The 27,584-nt window shown below is 39.4% G+C and overlaps 4 protein-coding genes across 8 annotated transcripts; 2 read left to right on the plus strand and 2 right to left on the minus strand.

The window, feature by feature from the left end:
* Positions 1 to 730: 730 nt before the first annotated feature.
* On the plus strand, positions 731 to 10,220 carry LOC103980282 (calmodulin-binding protein 60 B). Of its 4 annotated transcripts, none has more exons than XM_009396621.3 (9): positions 731 to 818; positions 950 to 1,135; positions 3,222 to 3,297; positions 5,748 to 5,806; positions 7,226 to 7,719; positions 7,806 to 7,966; positions 8,055 to 8,258; positions 8,725 to 8,959; positions 9,309 to 10,220. In XM_009396621.3, the coding sequence occupies exons 2-9, from the start codon at positions 1,056 to 1,058 to the stop codon at positions 9,899 to 9,901; spliced, it is 1,902 nt and encodes a 633-aa protein (XP_009394896.2). In that variant the 5' UTR covers positions 731 to 818; positions 950 to 1,055; the 3' UTR covers positions 9,902 to 10,220. The 4 variants fall into 4 exon arrangements, with proteins under 4 accessions (XP_009394896.2, XP_009394898.2, XP_009394895.2 ...); XM_009396623.3 differs by having other exon boundaries at positions 998 to 1,135; XM_009396620.3 differs by having other exon boundaries at positions 747 to 882.
* A 998-nt stretch (positions 10,221 to 11,218) lies between these two features.
* Positions 11,219 to 19,710, plus strand: LOC103980281 (pentatricopeptide repeat-containing protein At5g10690). 2 transcript variants are annotated; one of them, XM_018824400.2, is made up of 12 exons: positions 11,219 to 11,735; positions 12,098 to 12,280; positions 13,445 to 13,577; positions 14,463 to 14,557; positions 14,739 to 14,900; positions 15,005 to 15,073; positions 16,088 to 16,220; positions 17,333 to 17,565; positions 18,743 to 18,856; positions 19,009 to 19,077; positions 19,147 to 19,323; positions 19,399 to 19,710. In XM_018824400.2, the coding sequence occupies exons 1-12, from the start codon at positions 11,481 to 11,483 to the stop codon at positions 19,627 to 19,629; spliced, it is 1,854 nt and encodes a 617-aa protein (XP_018679945.2). In that variant the 5' UTR covers positions 11,219 to 11,480; the 3' UTR covers positions 19,630 to 19,710. The 2 variants fall into 2 exon arrangements, with proteins under 2 accessions (XP_018679945.2, XP_009394894.2); XM_009396619.3 differs by having other exon boundaries at positions 11,225 to 11,735; positions 18,743 to 18,820.
* Positions 19,711 to 22,558: 2,848 nt separating this feature from the next.
* Positions 22,559 to 23,176, minus strand: LOC103980510 (uncharacterized). The gene has a single exon (XM_065145696.1). The coding sequence runs from the start codon at positions 23,174 to 23,176 to the stop codon at positions 22,559 to 22,561; it is 618 nt and encodes a 205-aa protein (XP_065001768.1).
* A 2,767-nt stretch (positions 23,177 to 25,943) lies between these two features.
* LOC135635678 (flowering-promoting factor 1-like protein 3) lies at positions 25,944 to 26,491 on the minus strand. The gene has a single exon (XM_065146925.1). The coding sequence runs from the start codon at positions 26,444 to 26,446 to the stop codon at positions 26,126 to 26,128; it is 321 nt and encodes a 106-aa protein (XP_065002997.1). The 5' UTR covers positions 26,447 to 26,491; the 3' UTR covers positions 25,944 to 26,125.
* Positions 26,492 to 27,584: the final 1,093 nt, after the last annotated feature.

Genomic DNA, 27,584 nt, shown 5'->3' on the forward strand with positions numbered 1-27,584 from the left:
GGCGCGGAAGCGGATGAGTCGAAGGAGAGGGAGAGAGAGAGAGAGACACGGGGTAGCGGAGAGCATGAATGGCCTTTGGGGCACGCCATTTACTCTGATGCGCGACAGAAGAGACGGCTTCATTTGTACGGCTTAGATTAGCTTTGGCTTCCGTTTCCGGTCGTCCCCTACGACGGATGAGGGTCTCTTTTGGGGGCAAGGATTTGTCGGGTATTTTAGTGAGAGAAAAAGAAAAAAAAAATTATTTTCGAGTTTTTGGGAAGCCGATGACCCCTCATTTTCAAAATTTTCAAAAGATAATTTATAATTCTTGAAATATAATTGATATGTCTCAGTGTAATTTATTCGTCCAAACATTCTATGGATCAATCCATAAGATTATAAAATATATTTATAAATTTCTTTTATAAAATCCTATGGCTGAAGAATTGAATTAGTTCGTCCTATAGGGATCAATCTAAAATTGATGAACCGATCCACTTTGTGAATAGAACCACCAAAAAAGAAAAGAGTGTTGTTGTGTCATATTAGGGATATTCTATGGATTATTAAAATATTGGGGTGGAAAATATTGAGAAATTTTTTAGAAATATAATTTTAATTAAAATATTTTAAAATTAATTTTTAGTTTAGTTTAGTTTAGTTATGTCTTAACAAATAATAATTTTGTTTTTATCTGAAAATTACGTAAAATAACCAGTTTCACACAGACCGAAGTCTTAAAAGTCCACAAGTCGCCACCCTATCTTTCCTCTTTAGTTTCTTTTCCCTTGGCAGCTGCCCTCGAGGCGAAGAGGGGAGAAGAGAAGCGCGAACACGTAACTACTCCTTGCCCTCTACTTCCCCCAAATTCTTCTTCCTTACCCGTTGCTTCTTGCTAGAGTGAGTCTCCGTGAATCTTTGATCGGTTTTGCGCCGTGGAGGTTTGAATTTTTTTGTCCTAATGCAGATTTCGGGTGATTTGATATGGAGATTATGTTCTTTATGCGAGGGTTAGGGTTACTGGATCTCTGGGTGTAGCAAGGGAAGGGCCGATCGTGATCTCGGAGACGAAGATGAGGGAGAAGCGTGGATTGGTTCCCGGCGATGACCTGCAACCTGAGCCCAAACGGCAAAAGGTGCCGGCCCTCGCGAGGTGACTGAAATCTCGAGTTGTTTTCTCGTGGAACCTACAAGTTGCTTTGCTGTGTTGAAATGCTTTTTAGTGTTTCCTAGTTGATTGCTGGGGTTGGGTAGATAATTGAAGTATGGATCTTCTGGCCTGAGCTTGTGATCTTCGAAAAAAAAAATCATAATAGTGCGAGAATTTCTGAGAGTTAAAGCTGTGAACAATCGGTAGTTCTTTTTTTTTTTTGTTTGGTTACAGCCGATAAATATTCTTGGGTATGCTGTTAAATTGCTCAAAATTGTCAATCTTGATAAGATCTAGAAACAATCAATTCTTGGATAATTTCCTGATATTTTTTTTGAAAATATTTGTGTATCGTTTTAGATTTCAGATTGTTGCTCGTTTTGTTACCATATGTTCATAGGCTAAGCTAAAAGCGTCTCGGAGCTTTTGACCTTGTAGGAAATTGTTCTGTTACTTTAGGTCACAGCAGTAACTGAAAATTTTCAGACAACTTTTATCCATGAAGGGACAAAAAATTGTATCTTGTTGACAGCAATTAAAATTATTAATTAGTGAAGCTCTGTTTTTTTTTTTCTTTCATATTGCCAGCAGGAAATTTAAAATGAAATTTGTTCAAATATGTGATGCTTTAAGATATTTTTATTGAAAAAATAATTTTATTTAGTATATACTAGATGATTAGAATTTAAGAATGGTTGCCAACTCTCTAGGAAAAGAGGTAGACCAAAAACACCATGACCTTTTATGTCTAACATAAATTCATAACCAATCAACAATTTGGTAACCTCATGGTAAGTATATATAGGCACAGTCCCAGCATCATTCTAATATATTATTTGCAACCGCCAAAAACTATTGACCTTCTCTCAGCATGGCGGCTATAAGAGTTGTGAAACCAATAACAATTGCAAAATCTGATTCAATGGTTCCATGCAATATTCCATGATCAACCACCCATCCAGACCTTCCATTGGATCCCGAGGTAAGCGTGCGACATACTGGAAAGAGATGGATGGCCTACAGTGAGCAGCAAGCGGAGGAGGATTGACAGCGGCAGGTTCATAAAAAAGGAGAAGATGGTAGTGGGCTCATGGAAGAGGAGGGTGGCAGAACTCACGAGTTCTATTTAATGCCCCTGAGATGGGGGTGGTCAACATACTGTCTTTCATAAAATGCTGACTAAGTAGCATTACTCGATCCTAGAAATTTATGAAACATATGTTTAATGTATGCACTGTTTCGACTTTCGAGTACTGACAGTTGTGGCAAACCCTGCTACTGGTGGAAAGAAAATAATTTTCTTGGACTGGCATTAACATAATGATTACCACCTAAATCTCACTACTTATTTGCTTGTTATTTCTCTTTTGTTAGTTGATGTTCTTAGTAAGAAATAATTTTCTTCTCAACATTCAGGTTTCCTCTCTAGAATCTGAATTGATGCAAATAGACTTGTATCATGATGGATAGCATAATAGCATACTTCTTAAGCATTTCGTGCAACACGTTTCTTGTTTTTTCCATTATATATATATATATATATATATGATGGTTGGGTGTTCAAGTTGTGTGAAGTTAGTGACCTAGTATGACAAAGTTGTACTTGAGGTGGCAAAAGTCAGTTCTGCTTCTCACTCTTAAGTATTGTCCTATTTAATTTGGTACCAAAGTAAGAGAAGATCAAAATGTGGTCATTTTTGGCAGCAAATTTATATTTATTTGAGGGACAGAAAAAATGTGTGACATTATTAATGATCATATGCTGAACAATGGGTGTGAAGCAAACTACCATGGAGTATACATATCTTCTGACTTCTAAGTTTCCTCAAAAGGTGTTCCCACTGATAGATAATCTCCTGTTAACCATTGGGACAATCTTCCATGCTATTTTGTTGATTTTGAGTAGTGGTATAGAGCTGATCTATAATGATTGGATGGTCTTGAGCAATCCTGACAAAGATAGAGAACTTTGTAGATGCACTAGCCTTTAGTGTTTTTTCTTTCTGTCTATGCAATTTATTAATTATAACTATTTCAAAGTCAAAGAGTAAATGGCAATTTTGGTTTTTTTATTGACATTCTATTTCAGTGTGATTGTGGAAGCTCTTAAGGTTGACAGTTTACAAAGACTTTGCTCTTCATTGGAGCCGATTCTTCGAAGAGTTGTAAGTACAATTCATCCTTCTCTCCCTGTATCCATTGTTTAACATTGTTACCAAACCTGTTGCAATTTTGGTCTGCCATTTAGCTCTTTCATAGTTGGGATTCCGATGCTAGGCTATCACAGGTAAGCTCATATGATAGTTTTCAAGTGGCTTAACTGTAGTATAAAATATCCAGCATGGAATGGTCTGCCATAGAATTCTTAATATTTCAGTAACTGAAACATCAGTTAAGAGATTGAAAGAGTAAAAATGGGAAGGAGTTAAAAAGAAAAACATGCCAAGAAAATTAGGGGTTTTGAGTTTCTAGATCAACAAACGGCCCTTATTTATGTTTACCAATTTAAGTTCACTTGTAACCCAAACTCTTTATGTCCACTGATCCAATAAACAAGATCTTAGTGTTTATAGAAATGTCCTATATATTCATGAAAAAAAGGATTACAACTAAAATATAAACATCTTTACTATTTTGGTATTATGGAATATGGATAATTCATCAATATGTCTGCTGTCAAATTGATCATCATATTTGTGAATCTTCTCTCTTTCTCTCTGGATCATCCATCAACTGATCTCTGTGAGATTGTTGGACCAAGATCTTTCATATGTGGATGAACTTGATGTCAGCATTTACAATTCTTTCGTTAAATGACTCATTAGGATTTTCTTTCATGAAAAGAAGAGCCAAGATATTGGAGTATGAAAGAATGTTAAGAATACTAGGGATGAGAACGAATTAAGTTGGTTCAAACAAACACATATATTTCATCAATGATTGAAATTTCGTACCATACCGGTGTACCGAGCGATACACCAGGGCATATTGAGTGGTACGTCTAAAAAAAAAAAAAATCAATTTTAGTACCGAGCAGTATATATATATATATATATACACACATATATATATACACACATATATATATATATATATATATATATATATATATATATATATAAACCTTCAATGGCATTATTCCACCCTATCCCCATCCTATGTGCATTGATGAAGACAATCCATCTAAGTCACACGTAGGCAGTGCCTATGAAGTTAGACGTACAGGATCACTAAAAATATAATATATATATATATATATTATATAAAAACGATATATAAATGAAAAATCAATATATAAATATATAAAAAGATATATGGCGTGTCGAGCAGTCGCCTCGTCCTCGTCACCGTCACCTCTTCATTGTCGCCTCATTGCCTCATCTTTCTTCTCCTCGTTGCCTCGTTTGTGGCCTTCGATGTCAAGGAGATGGGGAGAAGAAAAACGACATCGACATCGGAAGGTTCTCCGTGCGGCGGTAGTGGACGAAGGAGATCGTTCGGAGATGAAGAAGGCCGGGGACTTCTCCCCCTTTCTCGCGGCTGCCACTTCCGTTGCTCTCGCTGTTGCCTCCCTTGATCCCTGTGCCTCTAGCTCCCCCTCCAAAGAGGTATGACTCTCCTCGTCATTACCGCCTGGATCGGGATCGTCAAGGGAGGGTGGCGCTAGATCGAGAACGAGAAAGGGTGTGGAAGACAAGTTTGTGTCGAGTTTCGACGAGCTCAGGTTCATTGAGACGTTGGTGACGATGCATCGGTGACTCTGTGGTACTCTTTCTCAATGCTTCTCCTTCTTCTTTGATGCTTCTCCCTCTTCTTCGAATGCCCTCTTCTTTCTTGTCCCGCTTCACTGCAGCTAGGCTGATACTGCCAGTAGTGGGCGGTCCGCGTGCTGGTCCACTGGCGGAACGATACGTACTGCCCGTTCCAGACTGTATGGAACGATATTAAAAACCCTGTATTTCATTGTTGTTTCTTCGATGTGTTTGCAATATGGATTATGCTTTTGGTGCTTTACTTTAAAATTTGTGGGATAGCAGAATGCTCTTCTTGAAATTCTTATTATCTTATCATTCTATCGATCAGATTTTTCTGCAACTTTCAGGTCATCAAGGTGGGATCTGAAGGCATTTTCAGTTTGTGTGTGTTCTTTATAATGTTAATTATCATGGTTAATATTGCTCATGTTTAGTGGTAGGCATGTGAGTGCTATATTCCTCCATTTTGATTCTCGGCAACCTCTTGATCAACCTTTCTTCTGCCTTATCTTTACATTTTTTCTCTGTTTTGCCTGATTCATGGTTTTCTCGTGCCAGTCTAATGTGTATGAACCCTTGGATTATAGTGTATTGCATGTTGGAGTATTTTCAAACTAATACATAGTTGATAGAAATTCAGAAAATTTGCATGATTTGTTTAGTATTCTATAACTTGATTGCCATACATGTTGGACTATTTTCAATCTAATACATAGTTGATAGAAATTCAGAAAATTTGCATGATTTGTTTAGTATTCTATAACTTGATTGCCAACAAGTAACATTTTGCTGATTCTGTCTTTTGCTTGTTCGTGTTGCTTGCCTTGTGATGCTTTCTTCTTCCTACTGTGTTTGTATAGGTTAGTGAAGAAGTGGAGCGTGCTTTAGCAAAACTTGGGCCTGCTAGAGTTGGAGGCAGGTAGATGGTCTTGACATTATCATTGAAACAACTGATGTTTTGATGGTTCTTTCTTTCATTCTTTGGCAATATATTACATTTCTCTATATTTAGATTTGCTATTTCACATGTCATTCTTCAAGCTTCTGAATGTGATTGCTGTCAATATTTTAGGAAGAGCTTGTGGAGCTTAATTATTCTGAAATAAAGATTGCTCTATTTTAATCTTGGGGTTATTTGATTCTATCCCCTAAATGTGAATGTACTAAAAAAAAAAAACTGTATTTCCATTGAAAAGTTAGATATTATTATATTAATATACATGACCTTAAAAGCTTAACCTATTAATAGTCGTCCTATATGACCTTGAGAGGGATACATGATACATCATAACTCTGAAGGGACATAAGTGGTAAATACACAGTTTTAATTCTTTGCAGAGAGTATATCTGCAGTTGTGCTTTTATATTACTTCTGCAATTTATCACATTTATTGTTTGCTATTCAAAGTCCATTGAGGCTTGGTGAACAATACTTAATCTAGGTTTACTAGCATGACTTTGTCAACTTTGAGAGAGTATATGTTGGGCATCTATATTTCAGTGCTTGATCCATATGATAAGATCATTTTCTTCATTATTTCAGAGTTGCTGTCGTCTTGTTCAGTCAACTGATTTGCAACACATCTAATAAAATTTAGTTCATCTTCATCTTATACCATGCCCAATAGCTAAACTTTTGGCAGTGGCTCTGTCAAATTGAAGTTAGATATATGGTGGGCTGAGGTCCATCCAATTTTGTAGTATCACTTACACATGCCTATGTAGGCATTTCTTGTTGGTTCTTTCCATATCGGTGTCATCTAACCATAACCTTGTATGGAGAAAATAGGTCTACCAACTTCAGTTTTGTGTAGATTTATGTGATTTCTATTGGTTATAAAGAAAATTGCCAATTGTTCAGCCAAATATTCATTTGATCTGATTGTCAACTTCATGTTCATTCCGTCCTAACATGGAATAAATATTGTTGTTCTTTACTGTTGTTTTCTTTTTCTAGGAACTCGTTATCTAAATGATTTATTATTGTTTTGTTTGTTATATGTTTATTTTACATCATAGATAAAATATAGCTGAAGAAATCAAATCCTGCTCTGACCGTTATGTAGCGACTAATAGTTGTCAGACCAACCAAACACCTGTACCAAACAATATAAGTTGGTGATGGTCAATATAGATAGGTACACTGCCCAGTATACCAGTATTGTATTGGTCCAACCAGTTTCCAAAGTTCTGATCACCTACTAAAATAGTATCGTTCCAAGATTTAAATCCTTGACATATATCTTAAGTATTTTAATTAATTTGATTGGTTATAATCAAATCTTTATCATGCAAATTTTATCTGTTAGGATTCCTCTGATTCTTCAGAAAAATGCAGGGCTTCTCCAAAGCGTATTGAAGGACCTGATGGAAGAAACCTGCAACTGCAGTTCAGATCAATGTTGTCCCTACCACTTTTTACTGGTGGAAAAGTAGAAGGGGAGCAAGGATCTGAAATTCATGTTGTGTTGCTTGATGCAAACACTGGGTTTGTTGTGACATCAGGGCCTGAGTCATCTGCAAAGTTAGATGTGGTTGTGCTTGAGGGTGATTTCAATAATGAAGATGATGATAACTGGACTGAAGAAGAATTCGAAAGTCATGTGGTCAAAGAACGTGAAGGAAAGAGGCCACTTTTGACTGGGGACTTACAGGTGTCACTAAAGGAAGGTGTAGGGACACTTGGAGAGCTAACTTTTACTGATAACTCTAGCTGGATACGAAGTAGGAAATTCAGACTCGGGCTGAAGATTGCTTCAGGCTTTTGTGAGGGTATTCGTATTCGTGAAGCAAAAACAGAAGCTTTCACAGTTAAGGATCACAGAGGAGAATGTATGTCACTTCATACTCATTATTTAGTTTTTATGCCCTCAATTTTAGCTTGTTTATATAATATCATTAATTTGTATCTGTTCTAGTGTACAAAAAACATTATCCTCCTTCATGGAAGGATGATGTTTGGAGATTGGAAAAGATTGGCAAGGATGGGTCATTCCACAAGAAGTTGAACAAGAGTGGAATATTCACAGTAGAAGATTTTCTCCGGACTTATATCAGGGATCCGCAAAGATTGCGAAGTGTATGATATTTTATGTTCTTTGTTATCTTGGACACTTTAGGTACAACCATTGCTTTCTCTTGTGATTTTTTCTTTTAAGCATCTGCAGATCCTTGGTGGTGGCATGTCAAATAGGATGTGGGAGAGCCTAATTGAGCATGCAAAGACATGTCCCCTAAGTGGAAAGTATTATGTGTACTATTCTGATGACACAAGAAATGTTGGTGCAATCTTCAACCATATTTGTGAGTTTAGTGGGTTGATTTCTGGAGACCAGTTCTGTTCAGCTGAATCTCTGACGGATAGTCAAAAGGTTTGTACCATTGCATTATATTTTTCTTTGTTGCTTCAGGTTTTGCAAGATGATTAGTGACTAGCATGTATATATGAATAACTCTTCAAACAATGGAGATTAGCTAATGGCTGCATGGTTGTTGTCACTAATATATATTGGTTTATTTGGTGCAACGTGGGACTTTATTTACTTTTGGCTGTAGGTTTTCACGGTTTGTTTACTTTTCACCATAGCACATCATTTCAATCATTCAATCACTAGTGAGAAATTTCTGCAGCAATTTAACCTGTAGCTCTATTTCTTTATAGCTTCACTTTGATGCATCCTGAGATAAATGTTTGGGCATTTGATCTCAAAAGAAATATTATTAGGTGACTTTTGTCTTGTTCCTTAAGTTTTTCCAGAAAGATATCAGATCCTAGAATCATACAAGAAATATAAGTATTAGCTTCCCAAATTACAACATTTTCATTATTTATTACAGGTCTTCGCAGATACACTCGTAAAAAAGGCATATGATAACTGGGCATGTGTAATAGAATATGATGGCAAGGCTCTTCTGAGTTTGACATCAAATAAGAAGACAATAACTACCCGGAGTGAATCTCGAGCTTTGGCAAATTTTTCTGATTCATATGATTGCCCACCCTCACAGCAGCAGTTGTCGGTTCCAGCTCTGACAGTTCAGTCTCTCACTGATACAGGCATGGTCAGTGAAGGTAATGAAATATTTACTTCTTGTTATCCTTATGTAAAGTCTACTTCTAAGATCATTTTAGTTATCAATCAGTTAAGTGACTCAGTTTTTTAGAATATTTCTCATTGACAATAGTGTGATGATCACAATTTGTAGTGAGATTTTACCATTATTTTTCTATTAGACGTCTAACAGAAGTTGAAAGATGTGACCATTAACAGCTTATCTTCTTCTGCAATTACTAATGGCTATAAAAGAAAACATATTTCTGCAAAGATATTAATTCTCTGTTCTTTTGTTTGAATGACATGTACACTTTGCTGCTGCTCAAAATTTGCTTCTGTTAACTGACTTTTCTGTGTTCTGAGCAGGAGACAGCGGATATGGTGATAATCAAATGACCAGATGCTCCTCTCATCCTCAACTTGTTATCTCAAATGCCCAGTTGCATTACGAAGATACATCACTGACCCCTCAAAACCAGTTCTGTGAGTCTTCTGGCCTAGCTCAAGTTTCAAGAAATGATAGCTTCGGCCTGGCCTTGGGTCCATCACAACATTCAAGCTCGGAATTTCAACTGGTTGGCCAGCCCATTTTGTCTTCAAATCTGAATTCGTATTATGACTGGTCTAATCAACGGCAGAGTCACGGAGTTGATGATTACCTAACAGAGGAAGAAATCCGCATGAGGAGCCATGAGATACTGGAAAATGAGGAAATGCAACAGCTACTTCGACACTTTATGGTAGGATCTTCCAGTAATGTACCAGGAAATGGATTTGAGTCTCCTTCATTTGTTTCTCCTCCATCTCCACCCTTCAACTTCGATGTGGATCAGAACCGTTCGTCTGGTAAAGCTGTTGTTGGGTGGCTTAAGATTAAGGCAGCGATGAGATGGGGCATATTCATCAGGAAAAAGGTAGCCCAAAGGAGGAGAGCTCAACTTGTCGAGCTGGAAGATTAGCAAATCGATTCAAAAAGTCTTCTTGGCCATGTAACATAGAACCTGGTGGCCTTTGCAAATTCTAATGGGCTATCTTGCGTCCTCTTGAAGACTGCTATATGCTGATCCGATCCCTTTCTTCTGTTGAAGGCGTGATGATGTTGATCCAAGTGCAGCAGAAATTTCTCTACGTAACATTGCAAGGGTCTCTTCGACTATTGATATGGACATTATCCGATGCTCAAGACGATTGCACCATCTTTCTCTTGGACATTGACTATGCCTCTCCAGTGTTGTTAACATTTACTACATCCAATAAGTTGATCTCATTTAATCTGCAGCTTTGACCTGATAGTATTACAGCCACTTGCAAGCTAACAGATGGAACCAATTCAAGTGACCAACATCTTATCGATGTAGAGGATCGCCAAGGTGGTATGTTGAGCTAAAATTAGTAGCTATTTTTTTGAAGGCAGCCTATAATGGTGTTATTCTCACTCTATTTTACGTAGTAAATTAATTAATCCATTTCCAATAAATTATATATATATTTATATTTATGTTAGATGTGGTTTTTCACGTATTTGTGGGTAATCTGTTAGTGTTATTCTTATTCAACTTATTGCCCGCAGCATATTTGCAATGACCAAAATCAGTAAGGTTAATCTAAAATCCAAATATCTAATTAATACCTGAATCAATTAAATCATTAGTTCTTCCTAGCTAAGATTTAGAACTCGTAATTAATTAATCTGAAAGTAGATTCCCTAATTGATGCCCGAATCAGACTATCATCTTGATATATTTTTAATTTTACTAATAAACAGAAGATCCATATTTTACGTTCAAAAGCTAAGTTTATGAGGTATATTAAAGATTATATAATAGGATAATACTATTTATAATCTTTTTTATTATTTATAATCTCATTTTAAACTTTTAAAATATTTTTAAATTGTTTTTTTATATAAATTAATATAAAATTTTTTTTTTTCTTCCTCTGCCTTCTCCTCCTCCTTATTCTCTTCTTCTTTCCTCTCATCATTTTTTTCCTTCGTCTTTTTCCTCGGGCGATGAGCGGTTAGAACAACATCAACAAAGAAATTATTTTTATTATTTTTATAAATAATATAATAATATTTTATTATTTTTATAAGAAATTATCAATAGTAAATGAATGGTCAAGAAGGATCATTAAACTAAACTTTATGAAATATGAGGATTGGTTAGGGTCCAAATTATGAAGTACGTACAGTTGTTTGACTTTGCTGACAAGTAGCTAGCGAGGGAAGTACGATGGGTGTGTCCGACACGCGCAGAGATGCCACCAATTGTGGAGCGGGTACGAGGACGAGCTGCCGTTGGCGGCGCTTTGGCTCCACAGGGCAACAGGGAAGGGGGTGTACCTCCGGAGTACGTGGTGGAGAACGGCCATGGTTTCGGAGGAACCGGGTGGGAGATGGCCGAGTTTAGCGATCGAACCAGTGGTTATTGATCACACAATCCAATTGTGATGGGACCGCATCAGCCGTCCGGCTTATCCCTTCGCTTTATCCCTACTTCATCCAACAAGAAGCAATAACGCCTTTGCTCCGCAGCGATGCACAGCATCGGCCTTCCTTTTCGCGCTCCTCCTCCTCCCTTCCTTGAGGTCGCTCCTTGGCCCTCGAATCCCCCATCTCGAACCCTCCTTCCTCCCCGCGCCTCGCTCTCCTCCTCCTCCTCCTCCGCCTATTCTCCCTCTCGCCGCCTCCCGAAGCCCCCGTCGGTGCCAACGAAACCCCTCCCTAGCCCCGATCTCCGATGGCTCACCTCTCGCATAGTCAAGCTCTCGCGCCGGCGGCAGCTCGATCAGGTCTGTTTCCTCTCTTATTTCTCTTTTGATGGTCCGTTCTCTTTTTCTTGATTTGTTGATGTGACTGTTTCGTTCAGTTGCTCGTCCGTTCTCTGTTTCTTAATTTTTTGATGTTGTTCCAGATTCATTCATTATTTTCTGATTTATTAATTTGATCTCAGATCAGTTTCTCCGTTTTTACTCCGTTTTCTTTTCTTAGATCCCTAAATGTGGTTTTGGATTGGTTTCGCCGGTTCTTATCCGTCCTCAGTTTCTTGATTTCTTGATGGAAAATTAGATTGTGTGTTTCGGTTTTGACCCGTTATATTGGTTTCTCGAATTCTGATTGGTTTTCTTACGGTTGAGATGTTGTTTGGGAGCAGATCTTCGAGGAGGTGGAGATCGCCAAGAGGCGGTACGGCCGGCTGAACACGATCGTCATGAACGCTGTGATGGAGGCCTGCATCCACTGCCAGGACGTGGGTTCCGCACGTCAGGTGTTTGAGGAGATGTCTGGACCAGATGGCTGTGGCGTGGATAACGTCTCCTTTGGGATCTTGTTGAAGGTAACCATCGTTCTTGCTTCTCCATCATAGGCAATAATTGGAGGGGTGGGTGAAATATGTCATATGGATTTCAGTGGGGAATTTGGGTTTTTGTCCTGTATCGAGTAGTTCATATTGGGTGTCGCTGAGCAAATTAATTAGCACTCGTATTAGTATTTTGTTGTGAGTTGGATTGATGTTTCTTGGTGTCTGATTCGTATACTATGCCAAATTTTTTCTGTCATAAAGTCATTATTTAAAAGATATGGTTTTTCATTGTTATCATTAGCGCATGGTGTTAACAAAATTTTGATCTTTTTTTTTCCTTTTTTCTTTCATATATTGATCTTCGACTTTAGCATTTCATGTTTAAGTAGCACTTTGACTTTTATCATCTGAAAAAACACTTTTCAAAACTATCTGATGCCACCTCATGACTATCAAATTGCCTTTCATTCCTCTGATGTGATGATTTAAATATCATTTTAGTCGTACAAAATTGGTGGTTACTTGACATAAGATCTTCTCTAGATCCTACCAGTGACAATATCTTTCAAATGTTTTCAACCTGTATATATAGTTGCTTTGAGGTTAGACATCGCTGATCACGTGAAATTGGAAGAATTTTTCCTCATGGATTAAGTGAATACTAAAGGGCTTGTCCAGGACAGTATTGTTACTTGCTAAGTCCACAAGTTAGATCAGTAAAGAATTGAGGGAAGGACTATTTAACTATCATGCCTTGGAATTTGCTGGCCTCACACTGGCATATGCAGCCATCATAGAGTTATTACAGAATTTATGACATTGGAAATTGTGTAATGAAATTGAAAATAATTTTATAACAAGAATATCAAACACAGAAGCAGTTTTAAATATAAAAAAGCAAGAATTTCAGGCATGAGTTACCAATGAAACTGACAGAAATGAGCATATGAAAAAAGGTGAAAGGACAAGAGATAACACAGTTTTATTTGAGTTTTGTATATGGAGGAAAAAGGACATAACTTCCATATCCAAGAATGAGAACAAAATATCCCATATTCAAATGATTTGTGCTGTAGAATTTCTTTTGCATGCTAGGTTTCAATGTTTTGGACCCCTAAAACACAACTCATGTCAATTTTAGCATATGAATATTGATTTCACCTTCATGGCATTGAATATTTGTTAAATCTTGCTAAGGGTTTAGGTGAGGCTCGAAGAGTTGATGAAGCATTCCAAATGCTTGAGTCTATAGATAAAGGTTCTGCTTTTGGGGGATTGCAATTGTCAGCTCATGTCATCTATGGGCTGTTGAATTCTCTTCTCCAGTCAGGTTTGTCCTATGATCTTGTTAATCCTTTCAGTTCTCTTCTTTATTACCAACGGATGAAGTGATTTCGCTTTTTCCAGACTAAAAAGATTTTAAATTTTGCCCTGATCAACTATATTCTGTTTCTATGTGGTTGATTCTCTTTTCTTGTATTACATATCTTGCATCCCCAGTTAAACTATTTGCCAAATTCATTGCATTAGAGAAGAATGACAACAATGTTAAACGTTTTTATGATTGTCTGCTACAAGTTGTCTGATATTTTTGGAGCAGTAGGTGGTAGCTGCACCTTGCTTCCATTAAGAATCTTGGTATACAAGTCAATCCAACAATCAAATTACAGAAGATTTTGGTTTTAGTTTGATATATTTCTGTGTACTTCTGTGCTGCATTGTCCTCATTGATACTGAGAGAATCTTCTTTCATGCACAGTCTGTCTTTTTGTCAAAAACACCGAGTCTCTAACACAATTATTATGTTGAAGCCACAAAAAGGAGGATAAAATAAACAGATAACACACATAGAGCAATATTTAAATGTATACTAGCAGAATTCTTAGGGAAAGTGAAAGAAAAATACATGATTGACGGAACATGAGATTTGGGATGTAGAAGTTGGACTAGAAGGGGAAAAGCATAATGAGTTTTGTTGATCACCCAAAACCTATTTAGGGCATGCATGCATTCAATAAGTTGACTTCAAGTTTGTAAGTTTAGCTTATTTTTTAGCACAATAAACATTCTGCCATCATGGTCATCACAAGAATAAGTTCTTTTATGTGCCAGATCCACCAAGAACTTGCACCTGGGTTTGAATGATTATCGCAAAAATGTGTTTCTAGTTTGAATGGTCAAACTCTTTTAACTTGCACCTGGCTTGAAAATGCAGGAGATTTATGGCGTGCCAATGGTCTTATTGCGCGTTACCGTTTTGTGCTTCATAAAGAGGGTCAATCCCTCTTACTGTACAATTTACTGATCAAGGTAATTTGTTGACTTGTTCCAAAACTGTTGGTGTTTTGCAAGTATTTGTAACTCTGAAGTTAGAGCAATGCATCAATGTGTTCTTTTCTCTTCCTGTCATCTTATATTATGTCCTGACTCATGAATTTTTGTATTGATGATCTTGTTGATTGACTGTAAATTCTTTTGGACCTTCTTTTAGGGATATACAAACAGTGATTTCCCTCTTGGTGCTTTAGCTGTTCGGGATGAAATATTGCGTCAAGGGTTGAAGCCTGATAAATTGACCTACAATACATTAATTTTTGCATGTGTCAAATCTGGAAGAATAGATGCTGCAGTTCAGTTGCTTGCAGAAATGAAGGTTTTGAGCAAGTATTTGGAAGGCCAGTTTAGAGCATAACAATTTTTTTTATTGTGGACAAAAATATAATACATATTTAATAAATAATTTATCATGTCTTACAGGAAGAAAATGAAAAGTCCAGTTGTTGCGAACTCATACCGGATGCTGTCACTTACACTATTTTACTTAAGGTACGAGTATCTCCAACATTAAATTGTATTTGCTTATTCGGATTACTGATGCTTGTCAAATGACTAAATAAACACTATCTCTTAATTAATTAGATATGGAAACATTGGCAATCACCTGTTGTGAAAATAGTTATTGGCAGCTTTACCATTGCCAAAAAGACCTACTTTCCTCGAAGTAGAGCTTTTATGGTTGTGCTCTTCCCCGATGTGTTGAAGAAGCTGGTATAAGATACAATTTTTTTTCTTCTTTTCTTGGGGTGGAAGCTGTTGGAAGAACGCTACCTTTTTTTGTCACCATGGCAACCGTAATCAGAGCCCTGAATGCAAAGTAAGCTTGTCCAAGTGGGGCTCTTAAAAAAGCCACCATAGCTCTTCAGACATCCTAGTGGCAATTACCCTGCCACAACTTGTGGTGGTTATGTTGATGGAAACTTAGGGAAACCTATGTAATTAGCCAATCGTGAATACATAAAGACATGTTCATACCAATGATATGATTTTTATGGCTTCTCAATGAATCATAATTACTTCTGGTACAAAAGTATTTATGCTGGAATATTTCTAAGCTATGTTCATAAGGTTGCCTTCCATTTTCTGTTATGTTTCCTAGGGTATCTGCTTAAAAGAATGAAGGTTGTAACTTTAGTTAGTTTGAATTATGCAACCATTCTGAAAAAGGAATAATACAATCAAGAAAATAAAAAGATAATTCCTGGTAGTAAATTTGGAGAAGCAGTCAAGGGTAAGGTAACAATTGAAACCGTTGACAAAAAAATTTGACATTGTATTCAGTGGGCTTATATGTGGTTGCAACTAGGCACCAAGTTTGTTGGTTATGCCAGTTAACAGCTAGATGTATTGTTTTCTTATTGATGCAACCCACTTGCACCAATTTAACTTCATCAGTCTCTTCTCTTCTGCTTTATTCGGAAGTTGTGGTACTGCATGCGTATTACGAATAGCAATGGGAAATTTGTCATTACCTGGCTGCCTCATATGTTAAATGGTCAATAGGGCTTTGGAAACAACAAAGACTTGCATTCAGTTATCAAGACGGTGGAAGAGATGAAAACTTCTGATCTTTTTATTGATAGAACTGCATATACAGCAATGGTTGATGCACTGCTGGCATGTGGATCAATCAAGGGTAACTTTGCTTTCTCAACTGTTAGGCAATCTCTTCTACGATGGTTATGTTTCTTTTTTTGTCATGGAGCTTTATTGAATCATTGTGTATGCATATTTTATCATTAAAATGACTACTGGCACAACGGGTGGAGTTATCTCGTAATTCAAGATTGAAGTGATTCTTGTATTGCATCCATTTTGTCAAACTTTGCAGTATCTCCTATACATAGGTAATAGGTTGAGATTTAAGGAATGCTTGAGATGTGGGAGAAGCTTAAAAGGGCGATAGGGGGGAGGATGGGGGAAAGAGGACTATATAAGAGATTGGGAGAGACTTACAGGGATGGTAGAGAAAAGATATGGTCAAAAGAAGAAAGAATAAGGAATAGGAGAAGAGAATGATAATAAAGGTCATAGCCACTTTTCTTGTAATAATAATCCACTTATTTCAACGTTCTAAAGTAGGAAACAAATTGATTATACATATTTCATGCAATTAAGAAGCAGAACCTTAATCGAAGGACAAGGAAGCAAAACGAAGGTTGCATCACAAAGAAGATGTGAAGATTAAAACGTTCCTATACTCACAGGCTTTTTGGGGTTGGATCTTGAGCTTATTAATGATAGTTATTTGATTATCTATTGATATTTTGAAATATTAATTTCTTGCTTGAGTGAGGTTCGAGCACAACGTTGGTTAAATAATTTGTTCTGATTAATGCAATGTTGATCATTTTAGTTACTATTTGGCCAAATAATGACCTTTACAAAGGTTAGTAAGAGCAAGCTTATTATCTCAAAGGGCTCTGATATGTAAAGCCATATATTATTTGCTTGCACATTGAAAATCTGTTTATGCTAGAAAAGCATATTTACATTACTACTATGTATTTTTTTATTATCTCCATATACAAGTCACCTTAAGGATTGCTGTGCTGGTCAGCATGGGTTGCAAGTTGCAACACTAAAGAGGTATCAGCACATAGCATGTTAATTTGTGCCTGAGATGCCACTTAAACAAATTTATAGCTTTTTTTTTGTTAATAGAATATTTGATTTTGTACCTTCCAGTCTTTGATCAGTATGATGTTTTGTCTGTTCTAATGCTTTTTTGCTTTGATTTTGTCCTAGGTGCTCTTTGCATATTTGGAGAGATAATAAAGCAGTCTGGCAAGGATAGTAATATTAGGCCAAAGCCTCATCTCTATCTTTCCATGATGCGGGCTTTCGCTATGAGGGGAGACCTTGATATGGTCAAAAGGCTAAATATAAGAATGTGGTCTGATTCTGTTGGATCAATTTCTCCTTTAGTTCAAGGGGAAACTGATGAGCTTCTGATGGAGGCAGCAATAAATGACAACCAGGTACTAGTATTTCCTCACAAAAATAGTATCAATATCTGTATTTCATTATTTTTTAAAAAATGTTTCGAGTCTTATGAGCAACTGTCATACCATGGAACTCTTTGTAAACATAGAATATTTTTGAAGTTTGTAGATTTTTATTCAATATTATGCATTTATTCACAATGCAGCTTATGGAAACTAACTTGATTATGATCTAATGAACAGCTTGATCATTTCTTGTCAATTTGGTCAATGATGTCATTTTTAAAACAGTAGAGAGAGCAAGTAAAAGAGTAATCAGCATTGTCCTTTTCGAATGTACAACCCAATTGTTCTTTAGCAACTTGAGTAAAATTCGGTGACAGTTTCTGAGGCATGTCGCTTTCTCGGTACTCCTTTCTACTTGTGGTGTATTGTTTTGAAAGCAAAGATCTTTACCAAATGTGTAATCTCATAGTACGAAACAATAAGCTATAGGAACAGAACTTCTTGTCCTGCTTAGCTTTCATGGTTTAATTGCTAAAGAGTAGAAGCATATAGTGTACCTGGCATAGGGCACAAAGCATTATGGCACTTGCCGTATGCAGAATATGCTATAACATACACCCTGGTGTTTAATCTGCCCATGCTTAGGCATAGGCAGATTACATACTTGTCATATGCAGAATAAGCATAGGCATATACTGCCTATGCATAGGCAGTATATGCCACTGCTATAGTAAGTACATGGGCATGATGTTGTCCATTAGTTCCTTGGCCAGTTGCTGATGATTAATAACTACATGGATTCTAAAATGAATATGAATTGCATCTTTTACATGAATGAGTTCTTACACTATGTGAGCATTGGTAGATGTACATTTTTTAAAGTTCATGTACAAAAGAGATTTATTTTTCTTTTAGTGGTACATGTTAAAACGTGTTGTGTTGCAGATTTCTTTGCCTTGTCGTTTTAAAACTACAACTCATATGTTCAGCAGTTAGAATTTTCCTGGTTCCTTAAAAAAAATACATGGTTCTTTATCAGCTTCCAAGGTAATCTAGACGCAGGTGAAAATGTGTTATTTTTTATGCCTTCTCTACTATCAACTCTAGACTAGCATGATGTATGCATGGTAGATTCTATATGACTTGTATCATCATGAAATCTATCTGTTTTTCTCCTTTTATGTTTAAATTGTCAATTATGTTACAGGTTGATTTTGCTAAGGTTGTTTTGTCCAAAATAATTACCAGACGGCAAGGATTTTCTTGGACAAGTAGGGGAGGCATGGTATTTACAATAATCTTTTCTATTTCAGATTTTGTGGTATGAGCAACTGGGTTGATTTGAGTTCAGTTAATATATCAGAATTCAATTTTGGTCTCGATGAAATTTACATCTAAATTATTCAGATTCAATTAGAACAACTTCATGGTAGATATGAAAAACGTGTTTTAACTAGTAAGAGTTGGCTGCAGACTGCAATCAAAGTAGAGGCTCTATCAGGATTCACCTGTTCCATGCTTAGGCCTTACATCCTTCCTCAGGTACAAAGCTCATTCTCAGGATTCTTTTCAAGTTGCCTCGATCTTTGACATTCTCTCCTGTCAATTCAGGTTTTGGTGGATGATCCAGTCGAGAAGTATATGACAGCTTTTGATGATGCCAACCCATTACCTTGTAGCATGACATTGAATAAAGTCGTCATGCGTTTCTTTAAGGATTCTGCCATTCCAGTCGTGGATGATTGGGGCAGCTGTGTCGGAATTGTTTATCGCAATGATTGCAACAAGGTGTGTGTTATCACTGATGAGCGTTGCAGGCATTGAAAGACTTGTGATGGTTGGTTGATGTTACTTTGGTTGCAGATAGATGCACCAGTTTCTTCGGTGATGAGGGGACCGCCACCTTGTGTAACTACATCGACATCCATTGGCCGAGTCATCGATCTCCTGCTGGAGAAGAAGTATGAAATTGTAGTAGTTGTTCGAAACAGTAGTGTATATGAGACCATTTACAGCTGTAGTTCCAGGCCAGTAGGAGTTTTTACTCTCAAGAATTTGTTCCCGCTTTTACATGTTACAGACCAGGAGCAGTAAAGTCCACGTCGTTTCTTTTGTAGATTTAATCAAAGTTCATGGACATGAAAGTCTTGGGAAATTTATCTCTTGGCATTTTTATGGGTTGCTTCAAAGGTGTTCTTTTTTTAGACAGGAGGAGGAAAGGATGTTCGAAGTACCGAGAGTATTCAGAGCCTGTTGTTGTCAAAGCCTCCCACAAGTTTGGTATCCGCATCCAGCGTTCAGGGTTTTGCATGAAAGACATACATCGGGAGTTTCACCTGTCGAGGGAGGGAGACTTCCTCCTCCTCGATTGAGTCCCACCTTCGTTCAGAAAATTTGATTTTTCCCAAGTTTTCAGTTATCGACCCTAGTGGCATTCATTCCATGGTGGTTGGTGCCAATTCCACAAAGCATAAACCCATCTTTCCTGCTTAGATGGATGGTACTCTACTACATTCGGTGATGCTTTGATGTGTGGTCATAGCATCTTTGACGATACTGTGGGGCATAGCTCGAGAGAATGGATTGTATTCCTACCTCAAACTACATTCGGTGAGCTACTAATTGACCCTGGATTTTTTAGTAGTATTTCATCATAAATATTTGTCCTAAGCACTCAATCGTCACTCTTTTAACAGCAATAAAAATCCCTATTCCTCATCTTCATTAATCCTCATCTTCCACTAATAAAAATCCCTTTCTATAAGAGCTAAAGTTTAATAAGCACCCAAATGTCCCACCTAAAGAGTGTCGTAACTCTTTTAAGAGCTCGTCTCAAATTATCAACTCATGAAATATAAATTTTATTTTCTTTAGTGTAAATAAGTACTGCATCGAGATTATTGATTATGAATCGTTATACAATCCATCTAAGATAGAATGTTAGATTACAACTAACATTCTATCTTTCGTTTATACAAAATTCACCGGTTCAACTATTTTTTATTGAAAATATCAACAACGATGTTTGCTTGCTCGAGCTCGTACTATATCATCATCGTATCAAATTCAGTTAGAAAATCTTATCATCGAGCTTTATTTGTAGAGAGCTTCTGCTTAGTTTAATAGTAACTCCGCATGATCTTAGCACAAATATGATATTTTTAGAAGAGAGTACCTTCACACACATATATAATAAACCACCATTGCCAGTCTCTTTCTTGTGCACAAGTTGATACCGCTCAAGCTCGTTGAGCTTGAGACTCTTATTGGCCACCAAGTGTTCAGCTTGTCTTTCAAGTGCTTGTCAAATTGCTTGAACACTGTGATTTTGAGCAAGACATCATGACTTGTCCATTGCTCGCCTTCAAGACTAATCGGCCTTCTCCTTTTGCATATTCTAGGACCTGCGCGAGGTTGCACTTTGCGAACGAATTCTGAAGACATAGCAATCTTTGAAAACTCAAGAAACAGAAGAAAGCAGATCGTAAACCACCAGAGACGCAAGATGCCCAACCCCAAGAAACAAAAGAACCCAGGTCAAGAACTAGCAACACAAAGAGCAAGAAACGAACAAGGCACTGGAATCTTTAAGAGATTCCGATCGTAACCCACCAACGATGCAAGACATCCTAGCCTTGAAACGAAAGAACGCGAATCAAGAAGACTCGGTTGGGAAGATGTCTTTCTCCGTGTCCCAGTCCGCGATCTTGATCAACACCATCAGAGCAGAATCGCCGGTCTAGAGAACCAGCAAGAAGGGGATAAGGTGATACGATAGTTCAGGTATCGATCGATCGGCCAACCTGGAAGGGGATTGGCTCCGCGGCGACAGAAGATCTCCATCTTGCACCTCCGCGATTGCTCTTGCTTCACCAGAACCCGGGTTCGGCCATGGGATCAAGAGAGGGCGGGAAGGCGAGTTCGATGGGCGAGTCTTTCTCGAAAAGCTTCGATGCTGGGGTCTATTTTATAGCATCAATTGGACATCGAACCGGGCGATGGGCGAGTTCGACGGACGACATCGAACCGGGTTTATGTAGGGAACCACAACTGCAATTGGACATTTGGGCCGATCATGTCCAGTGCGTCGGACTCACCCCCACCTGCAGGTTGTTAACGGATCGGATTCGGACCGAAGCAGTATCGAATCCAATAACAAGTGTATGGCTCCAATAAATAGTACAAATGTCGTGCAAAAATGCAATTTGGGGAGAAAAAAAAAGAGAGAGAGAAAGAGTTTTTTTTTCATGCAAGGATATAAAAGTATAATGAGATCATACTTAACCTTTTAGATGGAATAATATTACTCAAAAAATTAAAACAACAACAAGGCAAAGGATCTTTAGATGAAATGGCACAAAATTTGACACCTAAACTGCAATACTGGTTCTCTTTTAAAGTGTTTTCTCTGCTTCTGTTTCTTTAACATCTGAAATGACTGCATATGACACCTTAGGCTGGTCACATGTTGAAGGCTTGCCTACAAGATTTGGTGGATTTATGATTATTAATATAGGGAATAAATCCATTAGTATTGAACATGGCATGATTGCAGCATATCTGAGATCAAAGTCAGCAAAATATAGAAGAAAGTTGTGCGGTATTATTTGTGGTGAAGGAAAACCCTACTGCTCTACTTACTATATAGATAACGACGAATAGTCTCCTTCCCATTGGAAGTGTCTTTTCACCACAGCCTTTTAAGATTCTTTTTGGTCTCTGTCCTTATCAAAGTCTGGTTTACTTGGTCACCTAGGAAGTGGATTAAGAATGAGACAAGCACAACTGAGACCCAAAACTTGGCCTTCGTAATCTCCATGTACGAGAAGACGATTGCTGATCTCTGCCGTGACGAAGACCAAAATTTAGGCACAAGAAGATGAAGGCTTGATGTGAAGAGTTAGCCTCTACAGCGCGAACATGGGATCCCACCACAGCGAGGACATGATTTCCAGGAGTACTCTTCCGTTTGCTAACTCGTTGCTCGCGGCACAACGTGGGTAATGGGATCTAAGAGCTCGTCTCAGGCACGCAAGTGCGAGGTGAACCTGACCGGCGATGGCAACACGGCCGCGCTCTCCGCCCCGTTACAGCTCAGCGACCGGAGAAGCCTCCACGGGCCTCTTCTCCCGTTGCTCAGGCGCCCGACGGTATCCTCTGGCGACGGCGTTCTCCGCCGCCTCTGCCGGGTCCTGATGTCCTCCATCTGCATTGCGGACGGGACCCTCATCGGCCCGAGCACGAACAGATACCACCTGGGCTGCGGCTTCATGGCCTCCGTAGGCGGGTCCGACGCAGCCCTTCTCAGCTTCCGGTGCTTGTCCGCGAGTCCTCCGGGCCAGTAGTGGCGCCGGTCGAGGGACCCAGACCGCCGGTGATCTAAAGGCAGGGTTCCGGGCAACGGCGAACGGGGATTGAGAGGGAGGAGCCTCCACCCGAGGAAGACGTCCTCGGCAGAGCACATCTCGCTGGCGGCACAGAAGAACTGGAAGGAGTCCGGAGGGGAGGAGAGCGCCCGGTGGAGGGCCGAGGGATCCCGGCCGGCGGTGGCGGTGGCGATGTCTCGAAAGGAGAGAGACATGGGAACCGAATCCTCGCAGCCGGACTCGTGAGCGCCGGCCATGGTTCGGTTCTCGGGCATGGCGGAGTGTCTTCTGGAAAAGGGGTATTTGGGGAAGTGGGGTCAAACTCAGGAGCAAGCACAACTAAATTTGGCTTCGCTACGTATCCTTCGAAGGTGGCAAGGCAGGCGCTTTAAAGAGGTGGGGGATATTTTGGGAACAGTATGCATGCATGACTTGTACGTAATCTCCATCTCGAGCGTGAATACTTTTCGGAGTTACGCGAAGATTAAGGCATCAAATGACCTTAGTATCGTTACATGTGTCTTTCGTATACAAGCAACACAATCTTCTCCCGTCCAATAAAAGAAGGCAGGCAGCTTTACATACATCACCTTTTGAACATCCTTTTTAATTATTACCATCACCTTTTAAGCTTTAATAAAGTGACGTTGGTGGAGGAGTGTGCACCTTCGTTTTCCTTCCTCCTCCTACTCAAAGGCTAAAACCAAGCAGGTTTTCCAGAACATGAGCCACCTTTGGGAAAAAGTATTCATATATTTAAAGATACGTGCATGTCTGTATATCAAAGTACAGCTTACACTACGAGGCATGTAATACCACTGTTTCTTCTTGCCTATTGTTCTTTTGAGGAAGAAGCGTGCATGTATGATCGCAGAATAATCAAAAGGCTCTGCTGCAAGTGCTGTGGGAATCATCCTTTTTTGCCTGAGATGATACGGCATCGCAGCTGTCAATTCCACTTTGAGTTTCTTTTTCTTTCTTTCTTATTCTTCTTTGCTTCATTGACAAAACAGATCGGCCCTTTTTCCAGTTTCCAAAGTCGGAAAAGGACGCCTGCTTCTTTGAAAAGCATCCAAATACATAGAGTTCTATCACTTGACTAGGTGAGTACAGAAGCAGTCTCACCCGTCGAGAGGTTATCGGATGTCCAAAGTCAGGTGGAGATGGTCAATCCCTTCGTCATACAATATTAGATCCATACACACGAACGACCCTATCTTGCGAGTCAGTATGCAGGTTTATTTTTCTTCTTGTCCATATGAGTATATCTAATTCGATGTCTCTGTAAAAACTCAAAATATACCAGTGAGGCTCGATCGTGTTGCTAAGGATGTTAATAATAAGCCCTTAGTCCATCCGGGATTGTCTTACCTTACTTACAATAGAGTGCAAGACGACCGAACGCATGAGAGCATCCAGCAGCAACATACAATCGATCCGGTGCTGGAGCGAAGAAGGAATCTAGTGCCTCCATCATTCATCGATTTCTGCCAAGCATCATCGGTGCTAAGTTTAGCTTAGTCAGGATTTGACTTAATCCAACTAAGTATTATCGATAGTGACTCTATTAAGCCACCAAATTATTGAGAATAATTGGTCTTATAAATAATATGTAACTTGTAGAAAACAACACAAAGTCATTAAAGCAAGCATCACGTTATCGAAAAGAATAAATCAGGGCCTTGCTCGTAAAGTAGCACAAAAAAGGATTAATTAACCAGATCGGGATAGCTAAGCGGAGGAACGTCGAGTCGCAATCAGGCGCGGGCGTGTGAGGGCCCACGGGCGTGAGGAGGCACGCCGCCGTGGGCCCGCGACGTCCAGGTGGCGCTTCCAGACCACGTGGGGCGGGCCCAGGTGATCAGTCCTGCCGCGTGGGTCGTAAGGTGGGCATTTCCTCAAACAGGTGTCGAGCATGCTCTTTCGTGCTTTGTTCACGTGGACGCGAGCTGAGGAGGTAACAGCGCCAAGGGACAACTGCCGCCCGGTCCACTCATAAACATCATGGGTGGATCCATCTATCGTAACAATAATCAATAAATAAATAAATATCTAAATATTAAGATCCCCATGTATGCTACTACCGTCACCATCCATCTAAAAATCCAAATTGATCATTTTTAATCAAAATTAACAATAATTTATATTATTAGAGAGAGAGAGGTTTGGAGAAGAAAAGAGTTGTTAGTCTTGGGAAAATAGTACTTATGCCGATTAAAGCATTCCGACATCTTTTGCGGGACACGATGGTTGGAGTCAAAGCGACATGTCCATGTGACGTAGATGAGGGTTGAGAGAAAAAAGTCGACAAAACAACCAAGTCATCCCATAATCTTTTTGCAAGGTGATGTGATTTGTCTTAGAGCAATTGTGGTGGGACGGACGGTAACATCGTCTAGCAAGATTCTTTCAAGTATATGATTCGACCAACCTAAATAGATAGGATGGTCCTCAGCGCTAGTGGAAAACAGGCTCCAAATCTATCTATCTATCCATCATGCTTCCCTTTACGCATGGATAGGATCTCGATGTTGATGCCACTCGTGTGGCTTGATGCTTGAGCTTTAGTTATGTTCCGATCGAGGTCGACTTCAACTTGTGTCATCGGAGAAATAGATTTCTCGAGAAAGCATGTGCAACACGATCAAACATTTAGAACATGTTGCGTTGACACTTCATAGCGATCAATCTTTCTTTGCGATCAAATGTAACATTCATTTAACAGGAAAGATACTAAATGTTAGCTCAGCAAAATGCAACAGGAAATAGATTGAAGACTCAAAAAATAGTATATAGGAATATATGCCTCTGCGGATTGTTTAAGGTACTTCGAGGCACCAACATGTGTCGTCCGGCTTTCTCGTCGTAGGAAGAAACAAAAAGGAAAAGGGTCGTTTTCCTCGTGCTCTCTGGTATCCTTGTTGACACATCATAAGTTGTTCTGGATTAGAGCTAAGATTTCATGATCTACTTCGATATTCTGATGGATAATTAGTTCAAAGATGGATCGAAGAAATGACATCGTGTAGCTCACTGCAAAACGATAGCACAAGCGAACCCTTTATTTAAGATGATAGATGTTTACAAGGCGGTCGATCTCACAGTGGAGTTGTACGTAATCATACACAAGCTTATTTCGACTGCTATCGGTTGCTAAGTTAGCTTACGTATAACTAGGAGACGAGATGTGCATGGGAGCGAGCTGGTGACGGGTACGTGAGCGATCATGCATCACGGACCTCGAAGATGTTGCGGCTCTTGACAACGATGTCGTACATGTGCACCGACCGGAACTTGGAGAAGTCCGTAGGTACCGAGATGAGGTGCACGGAGGAGCGCTTGTGGAACTGGATCAGATCCGGCGTGCTGGGGTACCGCTCCCACCCCAGCACCGCCAGCTTCTCCTCGAGGACGTCGTAGGAGGTGATCACCTCGCTGGTGGGGACGTGGACTAGGACCTTGCGGCGGCCCACGGCACCCTGCTCGCCGCCGACGTTCTCGACGAGGCGGACCACGCCGTTCTTGAACACCCACACCCCCGACATTATGACCAGCAACCGCGAGCACCGCAGACGAGAAGAGGTTGGAGATCTGAGGCAAGGTTGGGGAAGAGGGATCGGAGGGCGGGGGGCTTATGTAGAGGTGGGGAGGGCAGGGAATCGAGCGCAGGTTGCAGAGAAGACAAGAGAAGTGTTTAGTTTCCTTCATTGGGTGGGTGTGATGATGCTGTCATGGACCAGCTTTTGCTTGCACCCGTGTGGATCATACGCACTCAAAAAAAGAATCCTTGATTCGTTTGGTTCTATTATTGCGTGAAATCTGACAGAAGATACTAGTTTGGTCGTCGTGTTCATCATCCAACATACCAGGAGAAGTGAGATTTTCTTGGATCTCCACGGGATCATGGCCATCGATCGACTTGGCTTACCATTTGGTAGTGCAGTGATTCTAATTTCTTGTCGTATAATTTTACCGTATTTTTTTTTTGCTTTCTGAAGATAATGGTATATGCTTTCTAGTCTATATGTTAAAGATATGGAATCTTGGAAAAGAACAAAGCACTCAGCGGTTAGACAAAACGGAAGAACACAAGTCTCTTTTTCTTCTGCATGCTACTGGAGGTACCATCAGGGAGATTTGTGGTGGTCACTGAGTTGTCATTTTCAGCGGATAATTATTCACCTTTTTTTTTCGTTTAGAAAAAGGGTTGCCGCGAAACATAAATACACATTCGATATGATCATTCAGAATATCTTGAATAACTTCGAAAGGATTTTATATTGCAGAGAGCTTATGGAATGCACGCACCTTAAAATTGAAGCTCATAAATCGTGGATCATTCGAGTCCGACATATGTTATCGAGTCTTTTAATTTTGAGTAATGTGAGACTATATATGGCCTGTCTCGATCACTTCGCACACGAATACATTCCGACACTAAGTTTGGCCACGTCGCTTTCAAGAGTCGGTTGATCTCCCCGTGGGGGTTGCCCAGTTGGACGTAGACGGGTGGGCTCAACGGACGTGGCTTGGAGTTGTCACGTGGGATCGGAATGGGTTGATCAGCCCGAAGCGGCGACGGGGCACGTGGGGAACAGCGACACGAGCATGAATACAGCACGTAGACACATGCTTTGTCACATGGGGGCGACGCAACAGGTCGACGGCCCTACTTGTTGGTCT

This window comes from Musa acuminata, chromosome BXJ3-4, assembly GCF_036884655.1.
Source record: "Musa acuminata AAA Group cultivar baxijiao chromosome BXJ3-4, Cavendish_Baxijiao_AAA, whole genome shotgun sequence".
In the NCBI taxonomy this organism is placed as follows: Eukaryota; Viridiplantae; Streptophyta; class Magnoliopsida; order Zingiberales; family Musaceae; genus Musa; species Musa acuminata.

Coding starts and splice junctions, on each gene's coding strand:
- LOC103980281 (XM_018824400.2), top strand. CDS start 11,481: ATGCACAGCATCGGCCTTCCTTTTCGCGCTCCTCCTCCTCCCTTCCTT. Junction 11,736..12,097: donor GCCGGCGGCAGCTCGATCAG/GTCTGTTTCCTC, acceptor GTTTGGGAGCAG/ATCTTCGAGGAGGTGGAGAT. Junction 15,074..16,087: donor CTTACACTATTTTACTTAAG/GTACGAGTATCT, acceptor AATGGTCAATAG/GGCTTTGGAAACAACAAAGA.
- LOC103980510 (XM_065145696.1), bottom strand. CDS start 23,176: ATGCCCGAGAACCGAACCATGGCCGGCGCTCACGAGTCCGGCTGCGAG.
- LOC103980282 (XM_009396621.3), top strand. CDS start 1,056: ATGAGGGAGAAGCGTGGATTGGTTCCCGGCGATGACCTGCAACCTGAG. Junction 1,136..3,221: donor AAGGTGCCGGCCCTCGCGAG/GTGACTGAAATC, acceptor ATTCTATTTCAG/TGTGATTGTGGAAGCTCTTA. Junction 5,807..7,225: donor CCTGCTAGAGTTGGAGGCAG/GTAGATGGTCTT, acceptor AGAAAAATGCAG/GGCTTCTCCAAAGCGTATTG.
- LOC135635678 (XM_065146925.1), bottom strand. CDS start 26,446: ATGTCGGGGGTGTGGGTGTTCAAGAACGGCGTGGTCCGCCTCGTCGAG.